Genomic DNA, 20,645 nt, shown 5'->3' with positions numbered 1-20,645 from the left:
TTAAATTTACATAAATGATTCACAAATCTTATAATTCAATCCGATAAGTTCCATAACCATGGTATTTTTCACTTAATATAGAAATTATGTATCGGCTTCGAATGTTCTGGAAATCGTACGGCGTAGAACCACCGAAAAGCCGTTAGAAAGAGATGGACGATTAATAGAAAAGGAAGACAGGATCTAGGAGACTTCGTCTAGCACGCGCCTTCGACCAATCGCGGCGCACGTGACGCCACCGTCACGCACCCTGATTTGTCGAAATGTCCCCACGTAGGACATCGTCCTCGCGACAGGACGTCTAGGCCAGGATCGCGATCGAAAGCGATCAGTCTTCGTCAATCAATCGTGTAAGTACTGTTCGTTGCTGCTAAGTTGCCGAGCACCTACAAACTGAACCGACAGAGGGGCAAGGGGACTGTGCGTTCGCTCCACCTAATCCCCTCCAGGAACCCGTAACTTGAGAAGTCAGCGGTCACATTGCATAGGTGTAAAATTTCCATATTCGCGGAAGATACATTTAACTATATAAACATGCGATTTTTTCGGGATATTAATGGATTTTTTATAATACTCGTTCTTGACAACAGTTGTTATTATGCAAAATTTATAGAAATTATATTATGGAAAGTGTAAAAACTATCCTGTTTTCTTAATAATGTAAACCCCGAATCTACCTCTACGCCAATGCATTCAATTCGCCGCTCGCTATCGCTTCATCTCATTCTGTGTCAATGCCTGTCCTTAGCGACATTCGTCACGCGATAGATTTGTGGATGTAAGGGCCTCAGCCAATATACATAATACGTGTGACTGAAGGCAGGACAACGAATTTGATTGGACGGCAACTTAGCTGCAACGAACAGTACGTGACGGGAGCCCGTGCGTCTAGAGCAGGCTTGGGCAAGATCTTTCCCGCCGTCGCCGCGTCGCTACGTAACTCCCATTACGCGTCTGTCGATTCCCCCACTACTAACCACACCGTGTTCGATTATCATACTTTACCTCGTACGCCCCACACGGCTCGCACGACTGCGCATGGTGGAAGGCGCGGAGAAATAGAGAGGGAGGTCGTATGTGGCTCGCGAGCCTGTAACGCCGGTAAACCTTTGCTATGATTCAACCCCGTGCAAACTGAAAGGAATCACCTCATGCATCAGCTCTGTACTCTGAACTCTGTACCCGAACACCAAATGAACTTTGTACCACTGTACCCCCAAAAATAAGACCAGAGTATATAAATACCCCCGCAATATAAAAATAAAGCAGTTTTAGTCTCGACTCTCAAACGACACACGTGTCTCATTTATTTTCCTTAAACGTATAAGTATCGACGGACCTCGCCCGTTAACGGTTTATCAAGTTTCGTTACGTTTTCCCCGTAACAAGTCGCAAGTCGCCCAGGCCTGGTCCAGAGATAGAGTTGTCGATTGAACATCGTGTAAATTAGCTGCGCGGCAAGTCCTATCATTAGGCAGAATGTCGTGATGGTGAATTTCGCGATTTCGCGGCAAAAACTCAGTGACGCGCACGTAAAGCTTTTCATACTCTTAAAATTCTATCTTTTCTTTCTGTCGTTTTTAATTTGTTTGCTCGCGTAGATCTCGATCAACTTCATTTTCGCGTGATTAATTGAATATTTTAAAATCGTGTTGTTTTGAAGTTGAGATTTTTAAAGTTATCGGGGTGACTGAAGTTTCCAGTTTTTATTTGATTGTAATGCTCAGTTTATTCACAGAGTCACAAAATAAAATCAGTTTAGATTTTAGATGTTTAGTTTTAAGATTAATTTGCAACTCGTTCCTCAGCGTCTGCACACCCGTATCTCTCTCTTTAGCTTTGTTAAATTCGCGATCTTTATTCCTCTCTTTCTCTTTTGTAAGTGACGAGCACGTAGCTCTTATCGTTAGTAAGAATCCAGTGGAAAGAGAGAGAGAGCGGTGGTGGGGACAGCAGAAGAGCGAGCGCCTTACAAAGCGGTAGTTTCCGAATTAATTAGTAGACAGCAATTATCGGCCGATAATGCCGATTCCTAACACGTGTCATTGTCTTGTTCGTAATACAGTAAAACCTGGATAAATGCAACGAAAGAATGCTTGGATAAGTGCAACATCGCTATCCCCTCCACTTGGGGGGATCCCCCTAGGCAAACCGAGCCGCTCGACGAGGAAACCGTGTAATATGATCCGACCGTAATATCGGTGTGACTAATACTAATTGAACGATAAAACTTTTTTATTTTTAACTTTTTCGTAATGAAATTTTTACTAACATCACGAGTGAATATAAATGATGTCGGCTTAATACAAAAGATGTGTACGGACTCAGAATCAGCATGTCGGCTGAATAGAAAACATGTGTACGGACACAGAATCGGCATGTCGCGTCGGCTGAATACAAAACATGTGTACGGACGCAGAATCGACACCTCGCTTGGATAAATGCAACATTAAATGCCCAGAATCGACACCTCGCTTGGATAAATGCAACATTAAATGCCCAGAATCGACACCTTGCCTAGATAAATGAAACCTTTGAAACCAGAGTCGACACCGCAACTGGTTTTGATTTCGATCTCTGTTGCTTTTCGCCAACCTTTAACATCAATTTTAGCAAGTAATTATAATTGAAACTATATCGTGTTTGGTACTATTTTAATCAGAAAAATTTCACCAATGTGTTAGTAAAAGTTTCAATAAAAAAAAGTCAAAAATAAAAAAGTTTTATACTTCAATTAGTATTAGTCACACCGATACGTTTCGGCTCTTTCCTTTCATCATCGGACCTCTCTCTTTCAGCCACTGTCTGTCCCTTTCTACGTTCACGCTTGGCTGGTCGTCGCGTGTAACCCGAGATTCGACACCTCGCTTGGATAAATGCAACCACTGGGTCCCAATCTTGGTTGCATTTATCCAGGTTTTACTGTAGTCATGTTTCGTAATTCGTTAATTGTCCGCGTATATTGCAATAGAAAATACGGTCAACTGCACGCGACAAGTGCGTGTGTGGCGAAGTTTCTACCTTCTCTCTTGGTGTTCCAGATCATCAGACAACGAGTTTTTGGCGTTCAGAAAAAGCGATCTATCGTAAATTGTAATATTCATCTTCCTGGTAAGCTTGTTCATTTTTATTTCTCGAACACGGCATTTTGTTATATTCAAAGAGGCAAAACGGGCGATCTATTAAGCCTTCGGGATATAGGAGATTCCTCATTTCAAATCGTTCCCTCGCGGAGTTTTCCGTTATTCAACAAATAAATTCATTTAGATCCATTTTGATAATCAAATTCTGTATAAAACAATCGAAAGCCTCGGCGTAAATCAAAGGGTGTTCACATTACTATCAAACATTATCTGAAACAATAATTATAATTCTACGATAGTTTAAGCACCTTTACCCCTTATACAGCTCATTGCGAATTTGTTTAGACTCAGTTAATAACCGAATTTTCCATATACATTTCATTATTCAGTTAAAGATTCATTACATTCTGTTAGCTTCAATAATTATTTGAATTACATTTGATTTTTGTACTCTAACCAGTTTACTTTCATTTCTTTAAATTATAACACCTTTTCTTACTAAAACCCACGTATACCAACATAACGTTTCAAGGAGAGACCCGTATGGGACCCAGAGCACTGACGAACCCGAATGGAAATAATTAAAACCTTTCTTTTTCCGTCTTTTAATCGTTCTAATCGTAGAGAACATTTAACGCGTCATACGCGGTTAGAACTGGTGGCAGCGATACCTTTCTCATCGCCCAAAATTAAAGGAAAGAATAATCAATTCACCTACCATCTAGATTAACCAATCTTATATTTTCTTTTATTTTTATTTTCTTTTTACGTTGTGCCGCCTCGCATCACGCGCGCGCGTCGCAACGTAACAGTTCTATAACTTTTTATTAATTTTCTCCTGATTTTGTTTTTTAAGTAAAATTTTATTATTTTTATTAATCATGGATTGTGAAAAGACAAATGAAAAAAACACAAAACTAAAAAAATGACTAGGATCACTATGGAATTGAAAAAAGAGATTGTTGAAAAATATGAAGGTGGCATGCGTATACGCGACTTAACTGCTGCATACCGTATACCGACAACGACGATATCGACAATCGTGAAAAATAAAGACATTATTAAATATGTTAACATTGTCAAGGAGGTAAAATCAATTTCTAAACAAAGATCGGAGACATTAGAGCATGTTGAAAAATTGCTGTTGCTTTAGATAACTGAAAAACAGTGTGCTGGCGATAGCGTATAAGAAGCAATTATTTGCGAGAAAGCTAAAATGATACATACCAATCTCATGAAAAATCAAACAGGAACTAGCCAGGAAAGCAGTGTTTAAAGCCAACCATGGTTGATTTGCGAATTTAAAAAAAAGGACCGGTATTCACAGTGTTGTGCGGCATAGAAAAGGAGCTAGTACCGATAAAGCTGCCGCTAATGAATTTGTTAAACAGTTTGGGGAATTTGTGGAAAATGAACGTTTTATTCCCCAACAAGTTTTTATTTGTGATGAAACTGGCTTGTTCTGGACAAAAATGCCAAACAGGACCTATATCACACAAGAAGAGAAGTCATTGCCAGGACACAAGCCAATGAAGAACAGGCTAACTCTCTTGTTCTAAACCCTTTGAAGCCTTGAAGCTGTTACGTATCCGTCTCGGAAATTTCCTTATATGGTGTTACAAACCCTTCTCAAGAAATTTCCTTATATGGAATCGGATGTGTGCACCCGACACCAACCGTCTTCTAGAAAATTCGAGACCAACGCAAAGCAAGGGCGCGGTCCTACGGGTCACGTAGAGTCAGTCCCCACCACCCTTTTTACTCTAGTTTTTGAGTATAAAAAGGGTGGCGACAAGGGCACCTCGGGTCTAGTTGAAGTCTAGAATCAGTTCGATACACGTCAGTACGTTCTTTTTCGGATAATCTCTGCAACGAGGAAACTCTGCGAGATCGGGTATTCAAGTCCCTTTCAAGCACTCACAGTAACTATACAGTACGTTGTCTGCTGTTAAGCATTATTATAATCGTTGTAATCCGCCCCCGTTTGCTCGTGTTCGTGAAAACCGAGAAGGATTAGATTCTTGCTTCGCGGAATCGAAACTAAACTTTATTTATTCAACTCATTTCAAACTTGCAACCTAGAGTTCAACTCATTGAATACCGCGACAATTACACACAACAATTGTAAGGTCCGGAATAGAGAATAAACTCATACTAGTTTAATTTACATACTATTATACAATTATATTTACTGTCCAGAAACCCACTAAGGTGTACCTTTACCGCTCGAGGTACATCAATCAAGTTACGAGACCTAATACTAACGCTTCCTGCGGCTCCCTACGTTAGCCATACGTAGGTTCGTCCTTCACTCTACACCTTTCCTGTGGCTCCCTACGTTAGCCATACGTAGGTTCGTCCACCATAGCCAACCTCCTGGAGCTCCCTACGTTAGCCATACGTAGGTTCGTCTCCACGTCTACTTCCTTAGGCTCTCAGTGTTAATAACAACACTGGTCAAGCCATTAACAATTACCATTTACCGAAATTAAGCCCCGGCTACGCAGCCGCCCCCTCCGGCTCGTAACAAAGCCTTTATTGATTTATCACTCTGAAAACCCAAGGACATTTAAAAAATATAATGTCCAGAAGTGTCAGCTGCCTGTGATGTGGATCAAATAGCAAGGCTTGGGTAACAAGGCAATATTTCAGTGATTGGTTTAATTTTGTATTTGGGCCAAGTGTAAAAAGTTATTTAGAGGAGAACAACCTGCCTTTGAAGGGTCTCCTCCTAATGGATAATGCTCCCGCTCACCCACTAAGCTTGAAGGATTATATCTTGCCTGAGTTCGACTTCATTACTGTAAAGTTCCTTCCCCCTAATACGACTCCTCTCATTCAGCTCATGGATCAGCAGATCATAAGTAATTTCAAGAAATTTTACACTAAAGCATTATTCCAGAGGTGCTTTCAAGTAACCTCCGAGACAGAATTAACCCTGAGAGAGTTCTCGAAAGAGCATTTTAATATCGTAAATTCCTTACCGCTCATTGACAAAGCTTGGCAGGAAGTTTCCCATAAAACAATCAACTCCGCTTGGAGAAATTTGTGGCCACAAGCAGTAACTGAAACGGACGTCGAACCTGTACCCTCTATAATAGAGGATATTGTTTCTCTAGCCAGATCCATGAAACTGGATGTATGTGATGATAATGTAGAAGAATTAGTGGAGGAACACAATAAAGAACTGACCACTGAGGAGTTAGAGGAACTAGAGAAGGAAGAGCATCAGACTAGAATGGATACACTCTTTTCAGACTCAGAGGAGGAAGAGACAGAGAAAGCTCCTTCTTCATTAATCAAAGAAATTATTGCAAAATGGATGGACGTGAAAAATTTTTCAGAAAAATACCACCCCAACAAAGTTCAAACAAATCGCAATAGCATCGTTTGGGAAGACCAGACAATGTCACACTTTAGAAACATCCTGAGAAGAAAACAAAATCAAAGTTCTTTCGACAAATTTTTAATAAAAGTCCAACCAGCTGAGCCTAGTGAAAAGAAACAAAAGACGGAAAAATAAAAAACATCAGAATGTCAGGTTTTATTGCAAAAGAGCTCTTCTTCCACAGAATAGAATATCAGTTGTTTCTTTTTGTATTTTAACATTAAGGGGGTAGACACGGGTAATAGTAGCGCGTTGACATTACCGGCAAAAATGGGCATAAACATGGGTTTACGCGCTTCCGTTATTCGTCCTTGTATGAGAACATTTAGGGCTGGGTGAGGGCTTATTCGAAAGAGGAAGGTCCAGTGCACACCGCTCAACTCATGTTTCAGTGGGATTATGTTGATGTTTAGTAATAACATAATAATAATAATAATAACATAAAAAGTTCGTACCAGACCACGCAAGTGGCTCCACCAGGCCCAACGAAAAAACTGCTGTAATACCGACGTCCCAAATCGGAGAGGTCACGTGCCGTATCTACCCCCTTAAGGGCACAGACTCCTTTGAGGCCTCCTCCGAATCGATGTAAGCGCCATTGGAAAGAATCGGGCAATCGTGAAAACACATAATTGAGAAATTCGACATTTGACGGTGTGACATCTAACGTCATTATGCAGAATAAGAAACGAAAGTGAGGTGGCATAGTTGCCAAATCACATCATTTGAGAGTTCTATCGCGGTGTTGCCGCATCTGTGACCATCTAGCAAAATGAATTTGCTCGAGCCGAGCGAGATTTTGATTCCTGGCGGACATAGAAAAGGATAGCGCGAGAGAAAGAGAAGGAGTATCATGAATGAAACAACGTAGGGCCGATCGGCGGAAATATAGTCACACGCTACGACAGATTCGATGAGAGTCTGTAATACACATAACGTACGCGACTATAAAACTTATAGGAATAAAAACTATATGGCATTAATAATTTCAGGAAAGGAATGAAAAATAAAGACATGTAAATTGATCTATAATATACAATATTTATTGATTGAAATATAATCAATAAATATAAACAATGCCTCTTCTTTCTCCGCGACGTCTACATCGTCGATTACCATGACAGCCACTCCAGCCACGTGTTATTGAAATTTTTTTCATCTGAAATATAATAATGAATTTTAATATAATTGTACCTGCATATACAGGGCGTCCCAGTCTAAGTGTGACAGAATTATATTAAAATTCATTATTCATTTCTTTATTTCTTATTCTCTTCTTGAAATTATTATGTCAGGTAGTTTTCATTCCTATAAGTCTTATGGTCGCGTACTTACGTTATGTGTATTATTTCATTCATTCCACCCCTACCAGCACCACGAATCCGTCGTTCTTTGATGTTTCCGAACATAGAAAAGGATAGCGCAAGAAAGATAAACAAAGAGAGAAAGACTCGCAAGCACAACTCCAATATTATGCTACTAAATGTTGATCGATTTATATTGTGTTTAGCTTCATTTTAATGAGAAAAATCTTCTCCACATGATAGTGAAATTTTTATTAACAAAAAGTACCAAATAAAAAACTTTATTCTGTGCATTAGTATGGTCACATTGACACGGGACATTTAAATGAAGGCAATAAATCCCGGTTTCAGTCCCTCTTTCGTCTTTAGCTACGGACTCTTTCTAATCAGTGTTTACTGACTAGCCAATCAAATTTGAAAAATGATTCTCCTATTCCATAACAGTTGCGGAGTGGACCGGCAATAGTTATGTACATTTATCGAGTTTTCACTGTATATGGTGCAAGTTTTATAATTCATTTTTCTGGCATACCATTTCAAGTATTCTATCTGTCATTTAATTAATAAAAAAACATGATTATAAATATGAATAAAAAAGTTTGATGGTTGCACACATTAGTACATGTATTGTTTCATTCTCGGACCTCTTTCTCTTTCGAGCGCCCTATTCTTTTCTATGTCTGGCAGGAATCAAAATCGGCTCGAGCCTGTTGCAATTGTAACAGATATGGCAACAGCGTGACAGAAGTCTTAATACGTTGCGGCAACTATGCCATACTTGTGGCTATATTCGCGGAGCCGTTTGTGGTGTCAAATTAGAATTTACATTTATCGACTGATTTGTGTTTTTATCGACCCCGATGATAACGTGGTCAAATATACCATCAATGCCTCTGACGGAAAATCAGTGAACTATTCTTCCGTCTACTTGACGTCTGATGCGTGCAAATTGTAAATTTCGTTTTACGTCTTCCAGAAGTGATAAATTGTGAAAAATTGAATTTCAGTGACATTGTGCTAGTTCAAGGAAGGGTGGTCTGGTGTGCTATGGGTGAAAAAACCATTAAATCGTCCAATATTTGGTAAAATGCAGCCGAACACAGCATTCGGCAGCCATGTTGTCTGCTTACAACAGCGTCTGTCTCAATCTTACAGTGTCGAAAATACCATTTTTCTCAACGTATGGTGTTTATTAGCGTTGAAACGGACCAGACCACCCTGTGGTGAAGTCTACTCGTGGGTGCAGTACCCGCGAAAATTTCATTTCTGCAATTATCGAGACGAAAAACGAAATCTACGAAATCGAGTGTCTCTCTCACGCATGGCGTATACGTGCATGCTTTTCGTTGATTGTGTGAGTGCACGCATACAGGTCATGGCACAAGGAATCTGTGCCCTTAAGGACCTTCGTAACTTGGTCGAAAACAACGAATTCGATATGTTCTATCATAAATTAATCTTTCAGGAATTTTAGAAGTAAAACTATCCAATTCTCTGGATTTCCGGCCTTCTCTCAGCTCGATTACTCACGTCGAGGGGTTTACAATTTAGAATTTGTCTATTTACATAAATGTACGCGTAGATGGTGTTTAAATTTCGGTCTTGATTTATAACCATCGATACAAAAGGTCCTCGACTGATACTCGAGACATATCGATACTACAGACTATCGATAAATATTTCCATGGCAGTATCGCCATACCACTCTAAACATATTCACGTGATGCGTTTTACGTTACAGCACCACAGCCGACTCTAGTACTAGCCATGCTGAAGAACGTGGCAACACCGCTCACGTGACAATCGGGAGTCCTATTTTCAAAAACAGAGTCCTGTGCTCGGAATTATAGTTACCGTCTTTTTTAATTAAAAGCTGTAGTAATATACGCTATTTTGTATTAATTATGTATAAACAATACATAAACGTTGCAACTATGGCAAGGAGAAGTGATGTGGTAGTATAAAATTGTTATAAATGTGATATAAATTTTGTGTGCTCTCGAAGTAGTTTGGTGTTGTGAAGCATGATATTTGAAATATTTACAGTGGTTTCAAGAAAATTTAGGTATGAAGCAAAATGAAACCATCTTTGGATCAAATTTAAACATTTAAGAATTGATAAACGTGTATATAAGTGAATAAAAACCTTGAAACAAGCGAAATTATTGGAACGAAGCCAAAGAGGTTATGTGAAGTCCAGAGAGTAGCCGAGAGTCTGACGACGTTGATTGGCTGGGAGTCTGGGAGTCCGGGAGGCAGATAGAGTAGGGTAGATGTTGATATATTCGGACCGGACTCCCGCGGTGTTGCCATTTTTTATCCGACTTCGAAAAGGAGGAGGATACTCAATTCGATGTGTATATATATATATATTTTTTTTTTTTTTTTTTTTTTATGTATGTGCACCGATTACGCCGAGACGGATGGACCAATCGGAACAAAACCTTTTGCATCTGGTAGAGTATATCTCCCGATTGGTCCCGTTATACAAACATTTTACATTTTTTCACTCCGAACGCTTTTTATTGCAAAAAAACGTACTATTTCATGTACGTGCGGTGTATGTTCACCGATTATTTTGAGCCGGATGGATCAATCGGAATGAAACTGTTTACATCATGTACAGTACAACTCCCCATTGGTCACGTAAAAAAAATATTTTGCGTTTTTTCATTCTTAATGATTTTTTCTTCTAAATGTATGTTCGCTGATTACTCCGAGACGGATGGACCAATCGGAACGAAACCTTTTGCGTCTGGTAGAGTATGTCTCCCGATTGGTCCCGTAGAAAAATATTTCGCATTTTTTCATTCCTAACGACATTTTTTTCTAAATGTATGTACGCCGATTATTCCGAAACGGATGAACTAATCGGAACGAAACCTTTTGGATCTTCTAAAGTATGTGCCCAGATTGGTCCCGTTAAAAAACCTTTTATATTTTTTTATTCAGAACGCTTTTTATTGCAGAAAAACGTACTATTTCATGTACGTGCGCCGTACGTTCGCCGATTACTCCGAGACGGATAGACTAATCGGGACAAAACTTCTTGCATCTTGTAGAGTATATCTCCCACTTGGTCCCGTCAGAAAGGCATTTTGCATTTTTTCATTGCTAACGATTTTTTTGCAAGAACGTAATGCTTGATTTACATTTTTCACCAATTACCGCGATACGGATAGACCAGTTGGATTGAAAATTTTGCATCTTTAGAGTATATCTTCTAATTGGTCCTGCAAAAAAATTTTTGTATTTCTTCATTCCTAACGACTTTATCGCAAAATACGTAATACTTCATTTATATCTTCCGGCGTTTATGCTGCAGGGAATGTACCGATAGCGATTAAACCTTTCACATTTAGTAGGAGGTATATCCGCGATGATCCCACTTGCAAAGATTTATAAAATTTGTTGTTTATTAACAAGTTAAATTCGGTCAATTTTTTTCGGTTTATGGTTATTAGCTAAGCAACAGAAATCTAAAATCACCTTACACTATCCTACAAGTACTACACGTTCCACTAAAAAGTGTGAAATAAAATAATTTTTAACAAAAAACAAATCCGACTTCGAAATGCACTAAAAAGTGTCAAATAATTTCTATTTCATTTATACCAATATTCCATAACGATTAATAATATCTACTTAATCGTTAAATAGGATACCAAATACAGTTCAAAGTTTTCGGAGGCGGCGCAAAATTAAAAATACCCGAACAAACGATGCTGCCAATAACGATTTGATTGCGGTATGGCAAGCTTGATAATTAATAAGTCGTAAGAAAACAAGTTCGAAACGTTACAGATACGGCCAAAAACATTTGTAATTGTAACGATTATGTCAGAAATTGGCAGCACTCCTGATGTACATGCACTGTACTGCAGTTCACGAGAGACCATACTTAACTCGCGTAGCTCACTAGGTCTAAAGAGATTTTTAGTAACGTGTGTTATTCCCCTCTACAGCTTGCTTCTTGTTATGCTTTACATATAAATGATGGGCAGAAATATACATATGACGTACGATAACTGATAACCGGTGATGATATTGTAAAGTTTCACGATACAATGAAATTCCTATTATTTATCGGAAAAAAATGATGTGAACGCAAAGTAAAGAAGCAAGCTGTAAAGGGAAATCACACGGGCTATTAAAAATCTCCCTAGACCTAGTGAGCTGCGCGAGTTAAGTGCGGTCACTCGTGAACTGCAGTATAGTTAATTCACAATGGGTATGTTGATTCCCGTTGAATATGGTTTACTTGAAATTATCAAATGGGTCATTTATCATAGGTTGCCGACGCCCGAGTTAGGATCTTCCTAGTAGAGGAAAAGTTTTTAATTTTGCGCCGCCTCCGAAAACTTTGAAATGTATTTGGTATCCTATTTAACGATTAAGTAGATATTATTAATAGTTATGGAATATTGGTATAAATGAAATAGAAATTATTTGACACTTTTTAGTGCATTTCGAAGTTGGATTTGTTTTTTGTTAAAAATTATTTTATACTTCAGCACGGCTAGTACTAGAGTCGGCTGTGACAGCACAGCCGACTCTAGTACTAGCCGTGCTGAAGTAAAAATGGCAACACCGCGGGAGTCCGGTCCCAATATATCAACATCTACCCTACTCTATCTGCCTCCCGGACTCCCAGACTCCCAGCCAATCAACGTCGTCAGACTCTCGGCTACTCTCTGGACTTCACATAACCTCTTTGGTTTCGTTCCAATAATTTCGCTTGTTTCAAGGTTTTTATTCACTTATATACACGTTTATCAATTCTTAAATGTTTCAATTTGATCCAAAGATGGTTTCATTTTGCTTCATACCTAAATTTTCTTGAAACCACTGTAAATATTTCAAATATCATGCTTCACAACACCAAACTACTTCGAGAGTACACAAAATTTATATCACATTTATAACAATTTTATACTACCACATCACTTCTACTTGCCATAGTTGCAACGTTTATGTCTTGTTTACACATAATTAATACAAAATAGCGTATATTACTACAGCTTTTAATTAAAAAAGACGGTAATTACAATTCCGAGCACAGGACTCTGTTTTTGAAAATAGGACTCCCGATTGTCACGTGAGCGGTGTTGCCACGTTGTTCAGCACGGCTAGTACTAGAGTCGGCTGTGACAGCATCATCCTATAGGGCGGAGGGAACCACCTTCGCCGTCCGAGGCTCAACGCAATTAATTATTTTGACAACCGAGTTTTTAATGGTGCTGGTTATATATTTTACTCGTTGAGGAATGAACTGCCTCACTTCTCCGACTAAGCATTTATTTGAAAAAATTTCTTTTCTCCTAAAATAGAAAGGTATTTCTCATGCGAACGAGGCATAATGGCTACGCGCTCGCGTGTGACCCGGTGGTAGGGGCACCTTCCCCTTTAGTGCTTTTTCACTAGACGAACAGGCACTATGATTGATATTGTACATACAAGCGAGGTTCGCAACAGGTATTTCTCATGCGAACGAGGCATAATGGCTACGCGCTCGCGTGTGACCCGGTGGTAGGGGCACCTTCCCCTTTAGTGCTTTTTCACTAGACGAACAGGCACTATGATTGATATTGTATGTACATAAATACATATGTCAATGGACGCGTGCAGTATTGAGGATTAGAAAAAAGCATAGTATTTTGGTTTACTGACTTAAGTACAGTTGACATTGTTTTAATATTTTTAATTCTTATAGTAGCTTTAGCATGACATCAGCAATAGAATCTATGGTAGTAGACGAAAAACAGCTACCAGAAAAACCAATAGACAGAGAAAAAGTAAGTAGTAATACAATATTTGAGAAATATCCATGGATTTATAGTCTTTTTACAACTTTTTACTACTGTCTTTGAATATCTGTTTAATTAAGTAATATTAAAATTATATTATTTTTATTAACATTTCTAGACATGTCCACTTTTACTTCGAGTATTTTGCAATACAGGACGACATCATAATATAATGGAATATAGTAGAGGAAATGTTCCCTCAAATGAGTTACAAATATATACATGGTAAAATTTTTTACTAATATCTATAGGTTTTACGTTAATATCTCATAAATTTTTTAATTAAATACATTTACAAGTATTGAGTCAAGTTAATTTATTTCATATACTTGCAGGATGGATGCTACTTTAAGAGAAATTACAGGATTAGTTAAAGAAGTAAATCCAGATGCTAGAAGTAAGGGAACATATTTTGATTTTTCATTAGTAACTCCAGAATTACGAAATTCTGGATATCGTATGCGTGAAATTGGGGTTACCTGTTCAGGACAGAAAGGTGCTGATGATAACAAAACACTTGCACAAGCAAGGTATACATTTTTTAATAAATAAACTTAAGTGTAAGGTGAATCAAGTAATTTCATTTATTTATGTAATTGTAGGTTTACAATTGGTGATTATCTAGATATATCTATTACACCACCAAATCGGCAACCAGCAATTAGGCGTGGTGCATTACGTCAGTATTGATGCAAATAACAAAAATTATACCTTCCATAAATTATTTCAATAATTCAGTAATTTTGTATTAATAAAAAATATTTCATTCAAAAGCTGTTGTTATGTTATTAGTGTGTAATTTATTTTTCTAACCTAAAAAATTACTTTTCTTTTTTATTACCACTCTCATCATACATATTTTTATTATTTATTAGTTTAATTCTAACTTCTACTATTTGAAAGTGTTCAAAAATATTTTAGTTTCATTTTTCTGCTAACTTAGCAAAACACAGGAAATATATGATTATAAAATACAATGTAATCTATTTACAATTACAATATAAATCATTAGCAAAATAATTGTACATAGAAAATTAATATAATTGTAATTTAATTTTGGTTTATTATTTAATCCTTTTGAAACGTACTGAGTACTTTACCATGAATAATGATAAATTAAGTACGTTTGAAAGGTATAGAATCAAATAAATACAAAATGGTAAATAAAATGCAACTTAATTTATAATTTTAGTTTTAAATAAACTTTTTTATTTAGTGAAAATACCTAATATCAATGAATATTCAATCAAATACTTTAAATACTCTGAATATAGTTTACACATGTCTTATCTTAAACATTCAGACTGTTAATGATTTTTAGTCTTATTTCTGGTAATTCTTTAAATCTTTCTTTTATATGTACTTTATCTGACAAAATATGGAGAATAAAGAAAACAATGAGAAACTATTAAATTGTATGATAAAAGGTAAAGTTTTATTTGACAAAATTTATTTACTGAACCAATATACATAATGCCTTTTGAATTAATGATTCATAGTAAATTTATATTTGTTAAGAAATGCTTTGATACCACATTTAATTAAATAAGTGTAAAAGTTTAAGTTGTTGAATACAAAAAAGTATAAAATATATCAAGTTTTATTTAATAACACTATTAACTCCAAATAAGTACAATTAATATTTTCTAATATTAACAGGTTTAATATTAACTAATGACATAATTTTTAGTATATCAAAGTTGTGTAAGTTGTTATTTACACGTGTGTAGGTCCTGGTCCTAAGTATAAATTAAGGACTTTAGTTGGATACGAAGAACATTGTCTTTCTCGACAGAGAGGTCCAGCTTATACTATAAGACCTCGTACAGAGCTTCATATGCGAAGTATTGGTCCTGGACCACAATACAATGTTTCAAAACTAACAAAATATGGAGTAGATAAGCCACCTGCATATACAATAGCTCCTCGAGAACCTTTTAGATGTAAGTATATTTATTCTAATACATTTCCTGGAGACATGAAATATGCTTTACTGAATGAGAATATATTAAAAACAGTACCATTTGTTATGAACATCAAATATGATTTTAAAAATTTTTAATTATTTTTGTATTATTCAATACATGTTTAATCCAAATATAACATTAGTGAAGTTAGTTGAAACAAGACTGGCAATTCATGTAATTTGTTTAAAAATATTTAATTATTTTCAATAAAATATATATTCATCCTGTAAAGTAATTCTTTATAGTAAGAGATTCAGGACCAGGACCAGGAGCACATTACCCAGAATTATGTCTTCCAATGAATCATGATGTTAGACCTCCTGCTTACACTATTAAATCAAGAACTAAAAAAGGACTAAGTGATAGTGGGCCTGGTCCAAATGTGTACATTTTACCTTCATGTATAGGACCTAAAATTCCGGACAAAGAAGCTCAAGGTGCTTTTTCCATGTATGTATATAAATTTAAAAATATTAAATTACAAACTTTCTAAATAAGTTAAATAAATAATAAACGATTAAACTACAAAAACTACATCTAATAAAATTATTTTATTTAGGCTATGATATATGTATATTTATAAAAATATTTGTAGAAATAACAGTTTTAAATATACTTTTAATTGTATGTAATATACATGATTTTATTTTATTTATCACTTGATTATTAATTGTGATACTTATTACTTATTCTGTAATTTATTTGTTCTTGTAAATATGTAATGCAAATATTTTATTCAAATTGAATTCCACTATAATATTAAAATGTAGAAGTTACAAAAGCAATTAAATTACATTAACCAAAAAACATGTTGAAGTGTTTCCTTTGATTTTTTTATTAACGGTTATCCATAAAAGATTAAAAACAAAATAAAATCAATTACAAAATTATAGTTAAAAATAAGTACAACATTATAGATCTGGCCCTCATAAAATACGCCAAGAAGATGTTGGCCCAGGACCAGCAGCATACACAAATATACGAACTGACCTTATAAAACGTAGCTCTCCAGCATTTAGTTTAAAATGGAGATATCACAGAATAGATACAGATGTAAGTCCAATGCCATATTTTCCACAGTATAATAAAGGAAGACGAGCACCTACCTACTCCTTTGGTATAAAACATAGTGAATGTGCTGGAATACCTATCACAGAATTAGATGAAGATTGATGTTATATATTTAATTTTATAAATTACTAAGAAGTGTCTACTTAATGTTTATACAATGGTTTTGTACAGAATATTTACAATATTTGTAATGTCAAATTTTTATAATTTGTTTATATAATTAAAATATGTTACATAAAATCTAACTGATTCTTGCACATCTTTTCGTCCGTCTTCAAAACGCATAATCCATTTATTAACAAAAAGTATTCCTCTTACAAAAGAATTCTCATTGTAATAAGTTTGAAAAATCAATTTCTTTTTCTTTTGTATAAATAAAAAATATAAGATTTCAGAAATGTACTTCTAAAATTTTGATGTGGAGCTTATAGCAGTAACAAAGTTACAGTCCTTTAAGGTCGAAGCCATACGATCTCTTGTTTTACATGAGCTTAATTAGGAGATGTGACTGTTTCAGCCAATAATACGTTACAGCTGAAAGTACGGATGAAATATGACCAATCAGGCCCGCATTCTTTTCATATTCAATCTTTTTAGCTCCGTATACATATACTGTTGGCCAAAAGCTTCCCCTCGCTCCTAATCGCAGAAACGCAAAATGGTACAACCACAAAATTTCATATAGAAGTAGATAATGTACAAAAAATTGCGAACTCACCAGGACAGCTCTCAATGCGTAGCATATGGGTATTCTTAATACCGTGTATAATTGCCGAAAGTACAGCAGTTACACGGTGGGAGAAGGAGTTGAACAGGTGTTGGATGATAGTTCAAGGGATTGTCATCCATGCTGTATTACCCTTGCCATCTATATGATTTGCCACCATTGGTACCATTAGCCTACCTGTGCCATCACTGTCACATGGTGTGCACAAGTCGAATTAGTTTATATAGCTCTACGGTGTCATTACTGGCTGACTGACTCTTTTTTTCCCCCCACTACCTTCCCCTGCAATCCCCTTAATCCTTCGATCTCGTAATGCCGTACCTGGGAATCATCAAGTCCAAGGTACCACTTCAGGCTCTAGAATCTTTGTGACGTATTCAGTGCTTGTCGTACGCGCTAACTTTTCAAACCATTACATTTATCTGAAGGTGTCAGTAGTGGAATCGAATGCATGCTTCCTGTAAACGTTTTCCTTGTCTTCATCCATGAGCCCCAGCCTCCAGACGAAAGCATGACTCAGAACACATAATTTGTTACCACTCTGTTCTCCAGTCTTGCCGTGTAGATTACCATTCGAACCGTTCACGACAGTGTCTAGTAATTTAACATACAGTCAGCTCATTGGGATTCTTATTCACTAAAATCACTCGGCGACTTACCATTGACGTTGTAGAAGAGTCCCGGGCACTCATAGGCACACTATCCGGAACTTTTATGAGATGTCATTGCACCTGAGCCCTTACTGAAAACACCTATAGCCCAAACAGGAGATTCCTTCCCGCGGAATAGTCAATATTACCGACCGGGAGGGTGAAGCGCGAGGACTTTTTCCTTTATTGAAAGGTCGCGAGTAGTGGGCTGGATTTAGCTGGAAGTAAAGCTCCTAGGATAGGTAGACCGTCGCCCCACACCACTGAAACGTGAAGGTCGCCCCTTAGGATGTGTCCGAGTCTCTTCCGCTCTGTTTGAACTCCAGATTATTACACCCTTAAACCTCCTCCGCGGCTTCTTCTTGCTCCATTATTTTCTTACAGAAAGAAGCAAAAGCTTTCTACGATCTCTCGTTGTCGAGTATCTCCTTGACGACTGTAGTGAGTGAGAGGACCCATCCAATAACGTCCCTTGGGGCTGTCCATCGGTCCAAGAAAACGAGGCACTCTTGCAGTGTATACAGGATTGAATTACACAGCGTTCTGCAGTAGTGGCAATTTAATGCCACCTCCTTGCCGAATCAACAAAGGTATTCAATGAGCATTCGCGCCTGATAAGTACTGTAACCACGCGGTAGGTGAACCATTCGAAGCCGCAGTTTTACGTCTTTCATTTTCGATGATGCCGCCATAATTGGGCGTTAGACGATGTTACTGTTTTGCGGGTGCTCACAGCATCATACAGGGTGGACGATTTATCTGAAGACATTGAAATATCTCGAGAACTATGCATCGAATCAAAAACAGTGGGTAATAAAAGTTGTTCGTCTCGAAGGAGGACATTCAATGATACCAAACTCGACCCCCTACCGCCACCCGCTGGGGGTGAGGGTGGGGGAAGATAAAAAACTTAAATGGGAACCCCCATTTTTTATTGCAGATTTGGATTCTCCAGAAAAAAGTATCCCAATTTGACCTACGGGTTTTTGCATTTTGGTTCACAGATGGTGCTCGAAATAGCGAGTTGCTTATTTCGAAGCAGAGACCACTTGCTTATTTCGAAGCAATACTGTATACTCTGTCTGCTGGTATTGCGTCGATGTTTTCTCCTGCAACTCGTTTCTGAAGTATTGTTGTTGGGTGATAGTCATAGGACAACAAACACCATAGACTCATCCTCAACCAAACACCCTAATCTCGATTCCTAGTTCCTTAATCACCCTGTACTTCGTATCCTTTCTTAGTAACACTCTTCCTTGACCATTGTCCCTTCTATTACCCATCCTCACAAATAGAATATAAAAGCTCACAAAACCACAGAGCCCAGAGAACTCATTATTCACTAATCGAGTGCAGAACCTAGCCGCATTAATAAAGTTTTCAAAAAAATTTTCTTAAAGTGTTGTTAATTCTCTCGGAATCCAACATGGTTAAAGTTTTTATGAAGTACAGGGTTTACGGACCGTTTATCGAATACCAATTCATCGAATGACAATTCACCGAAGACAATTCACCGAATGGACAATTTATTGAATGAACAATTCATCGAATGGACATTTCACCGTATACCGATTCACCAAATGCCACTTCACCGAACGCAGATTTCACCGAATGAGACAATTCATCGAATGTTTTTGATTTTATTTTATGTTTTTGAGTCTACTTGCCTTTTTTGTTTTGATTTTATTTTGTTTAATGATATCTTTTTTACATTTACAATTTGATTCTAACCTTTTTTCTCGTGGGGGAATCTTCTACAAGACACCCCATCTTCTAAAATCCCACTACTCACAACCTCTAAATACATATTTTAAACTAAAAAGGTACCATAAACGTATTATCAATTATCAATTTTCGATGAACTGTCAATTCGGGGAATTGTTTTCGGTGAATTATCCCAATCGGTGATTTGTCCCTTCGATGAACTGACATTGGATGAATCATATCTTTCGGTGAATCAGCATTCGGTGAATTGTCTTTCGATGAACGGCATTTGGTGAACTGGATGGATACCGAAGTACAGTAGACGCCCGTAAAACATGAGTTCCTATAAGATATTGCGGCCACTGTTTTGATATAATGCGAATCCTCGTACAATGCATATATATGTTACTTATTTTTTTTTAAACTGTTCTATTTGTAAAGCATAGAAAATAAAAGTTGGCATGGCAATAATAATTCCAAACATATTATTTTAGATTACTCACGTTATACGAGAAAAATTATCGTAATACGAATTCATACAACACGTAACATATTAACCGTGTTATACAAGAGTCTATTGTAATAGGTCTGTTGGTCTCATTATGTTGTGACCTCCATTGCCTCTTACGAGGCTTCCCTTATTGTCACAGGTAGTGCTGCATTGAACGCCATCTTTTTATCACTTTTTACACGTTTTGTACTGATTGAAGTTGCCTGTGCCCCTTTGCTCTTCTTTGAGCGCTTTTGGGAAGAGGGTGCACAATTATGGCTCAGTGCCCTAGATCTGGTTGGCATCTTAAAATCCGCGTAAGGTCCGATGCAGACGAACGACTTTGTCGTGCGATTGTGTGTATGTATATCTTTCTTTCTTTGTACTTTGAAAAAAAATACGACGATAAACATATAATCACAGCGGTATCGCACGACAAAAGGTCACTCGTTTG

General features: G+C 37.0%; 3 protein-coding genes across 3 annotated transcripts; all 3 read left to right on the top strand.

Moving 5' to 3' along the window:
• Nucleotides 1–5,817: 5,817 nt before the first annotated feature.
• Nucleotides 5,818–6,606, top strand: LOC114881581 (tigger transposable element-derived protein 1-like). Its single transcript, XM_029198400.2, has one exon. It carries the CDS (start codon nt 5,818–5,820, stop codon nt 6,604–6,606), a length of 789 nt encoding a protein of 262 aa, XP_029054233.2.
• Nucleotides 6,607–13,319: 6,713 nt separating this feature from the next.
• LOC114881114 (histone deacetylase complex subunit SAP18) lies at nt 13,320–14,340 on the top strand. Its single transcript, XM_029197756.2, has 4 exons — nt 13,320–13,570; nt 13,701–13,807; nt 13,918–14,112; nt 14,185–14,340. Exons 1-4 carry the CDS (start codon nt 13,499–13,501, stop codon nt 14,270–14,272), a joined length of 462 nt encoding a protein of 153 aa, XP_029053589.1. The 5' UTR covers nt 13,320–13,498; the 3' UTR covers nt 14,273–14,340.
• A 620-nt stretch (nt 14,341–14,960) lies between these two features.
• LOC114881113 (outer dense fiber protein 3-like) lies at nt 14,961–17,252 on the top strand. The gene is made up of 4 exons (XM_046287476.1): nt 14,961–15,009; nt 15,292–15,525; nt 15,795–15,999; nt 16,467–17,252. The coding sequence occupies exons 1-4, from the start codon at nt 14,961–14,963 to the stop codon at nt 16,720–16,722; spliced, it is 744 nt and encodes a 247-aa protein (XP_046143432.1). The 3' UTR covers nt 16,723–17,252.
• The last annotated feature ends 3,393 nt before the right edge of the window (nt 17,253–20,645 follow it).

The sequence above is a fragment of the Osmia bicornis genome, chromosome 10, assembly GCF_907164935.1.
Source record: "Osmia bicornis bicornis chromosome 10, iOsmBic2.1, whole genome shotgun sequence".
NCBI lineage: Eukaryota > Metazoa > Arthropoda > Insecta > Hymenoptera > Megachilidae > Osmia > Osmia bicornis.
This window is presented reverse-complemented; position numbering and strand designations above follow the sequence as displayed.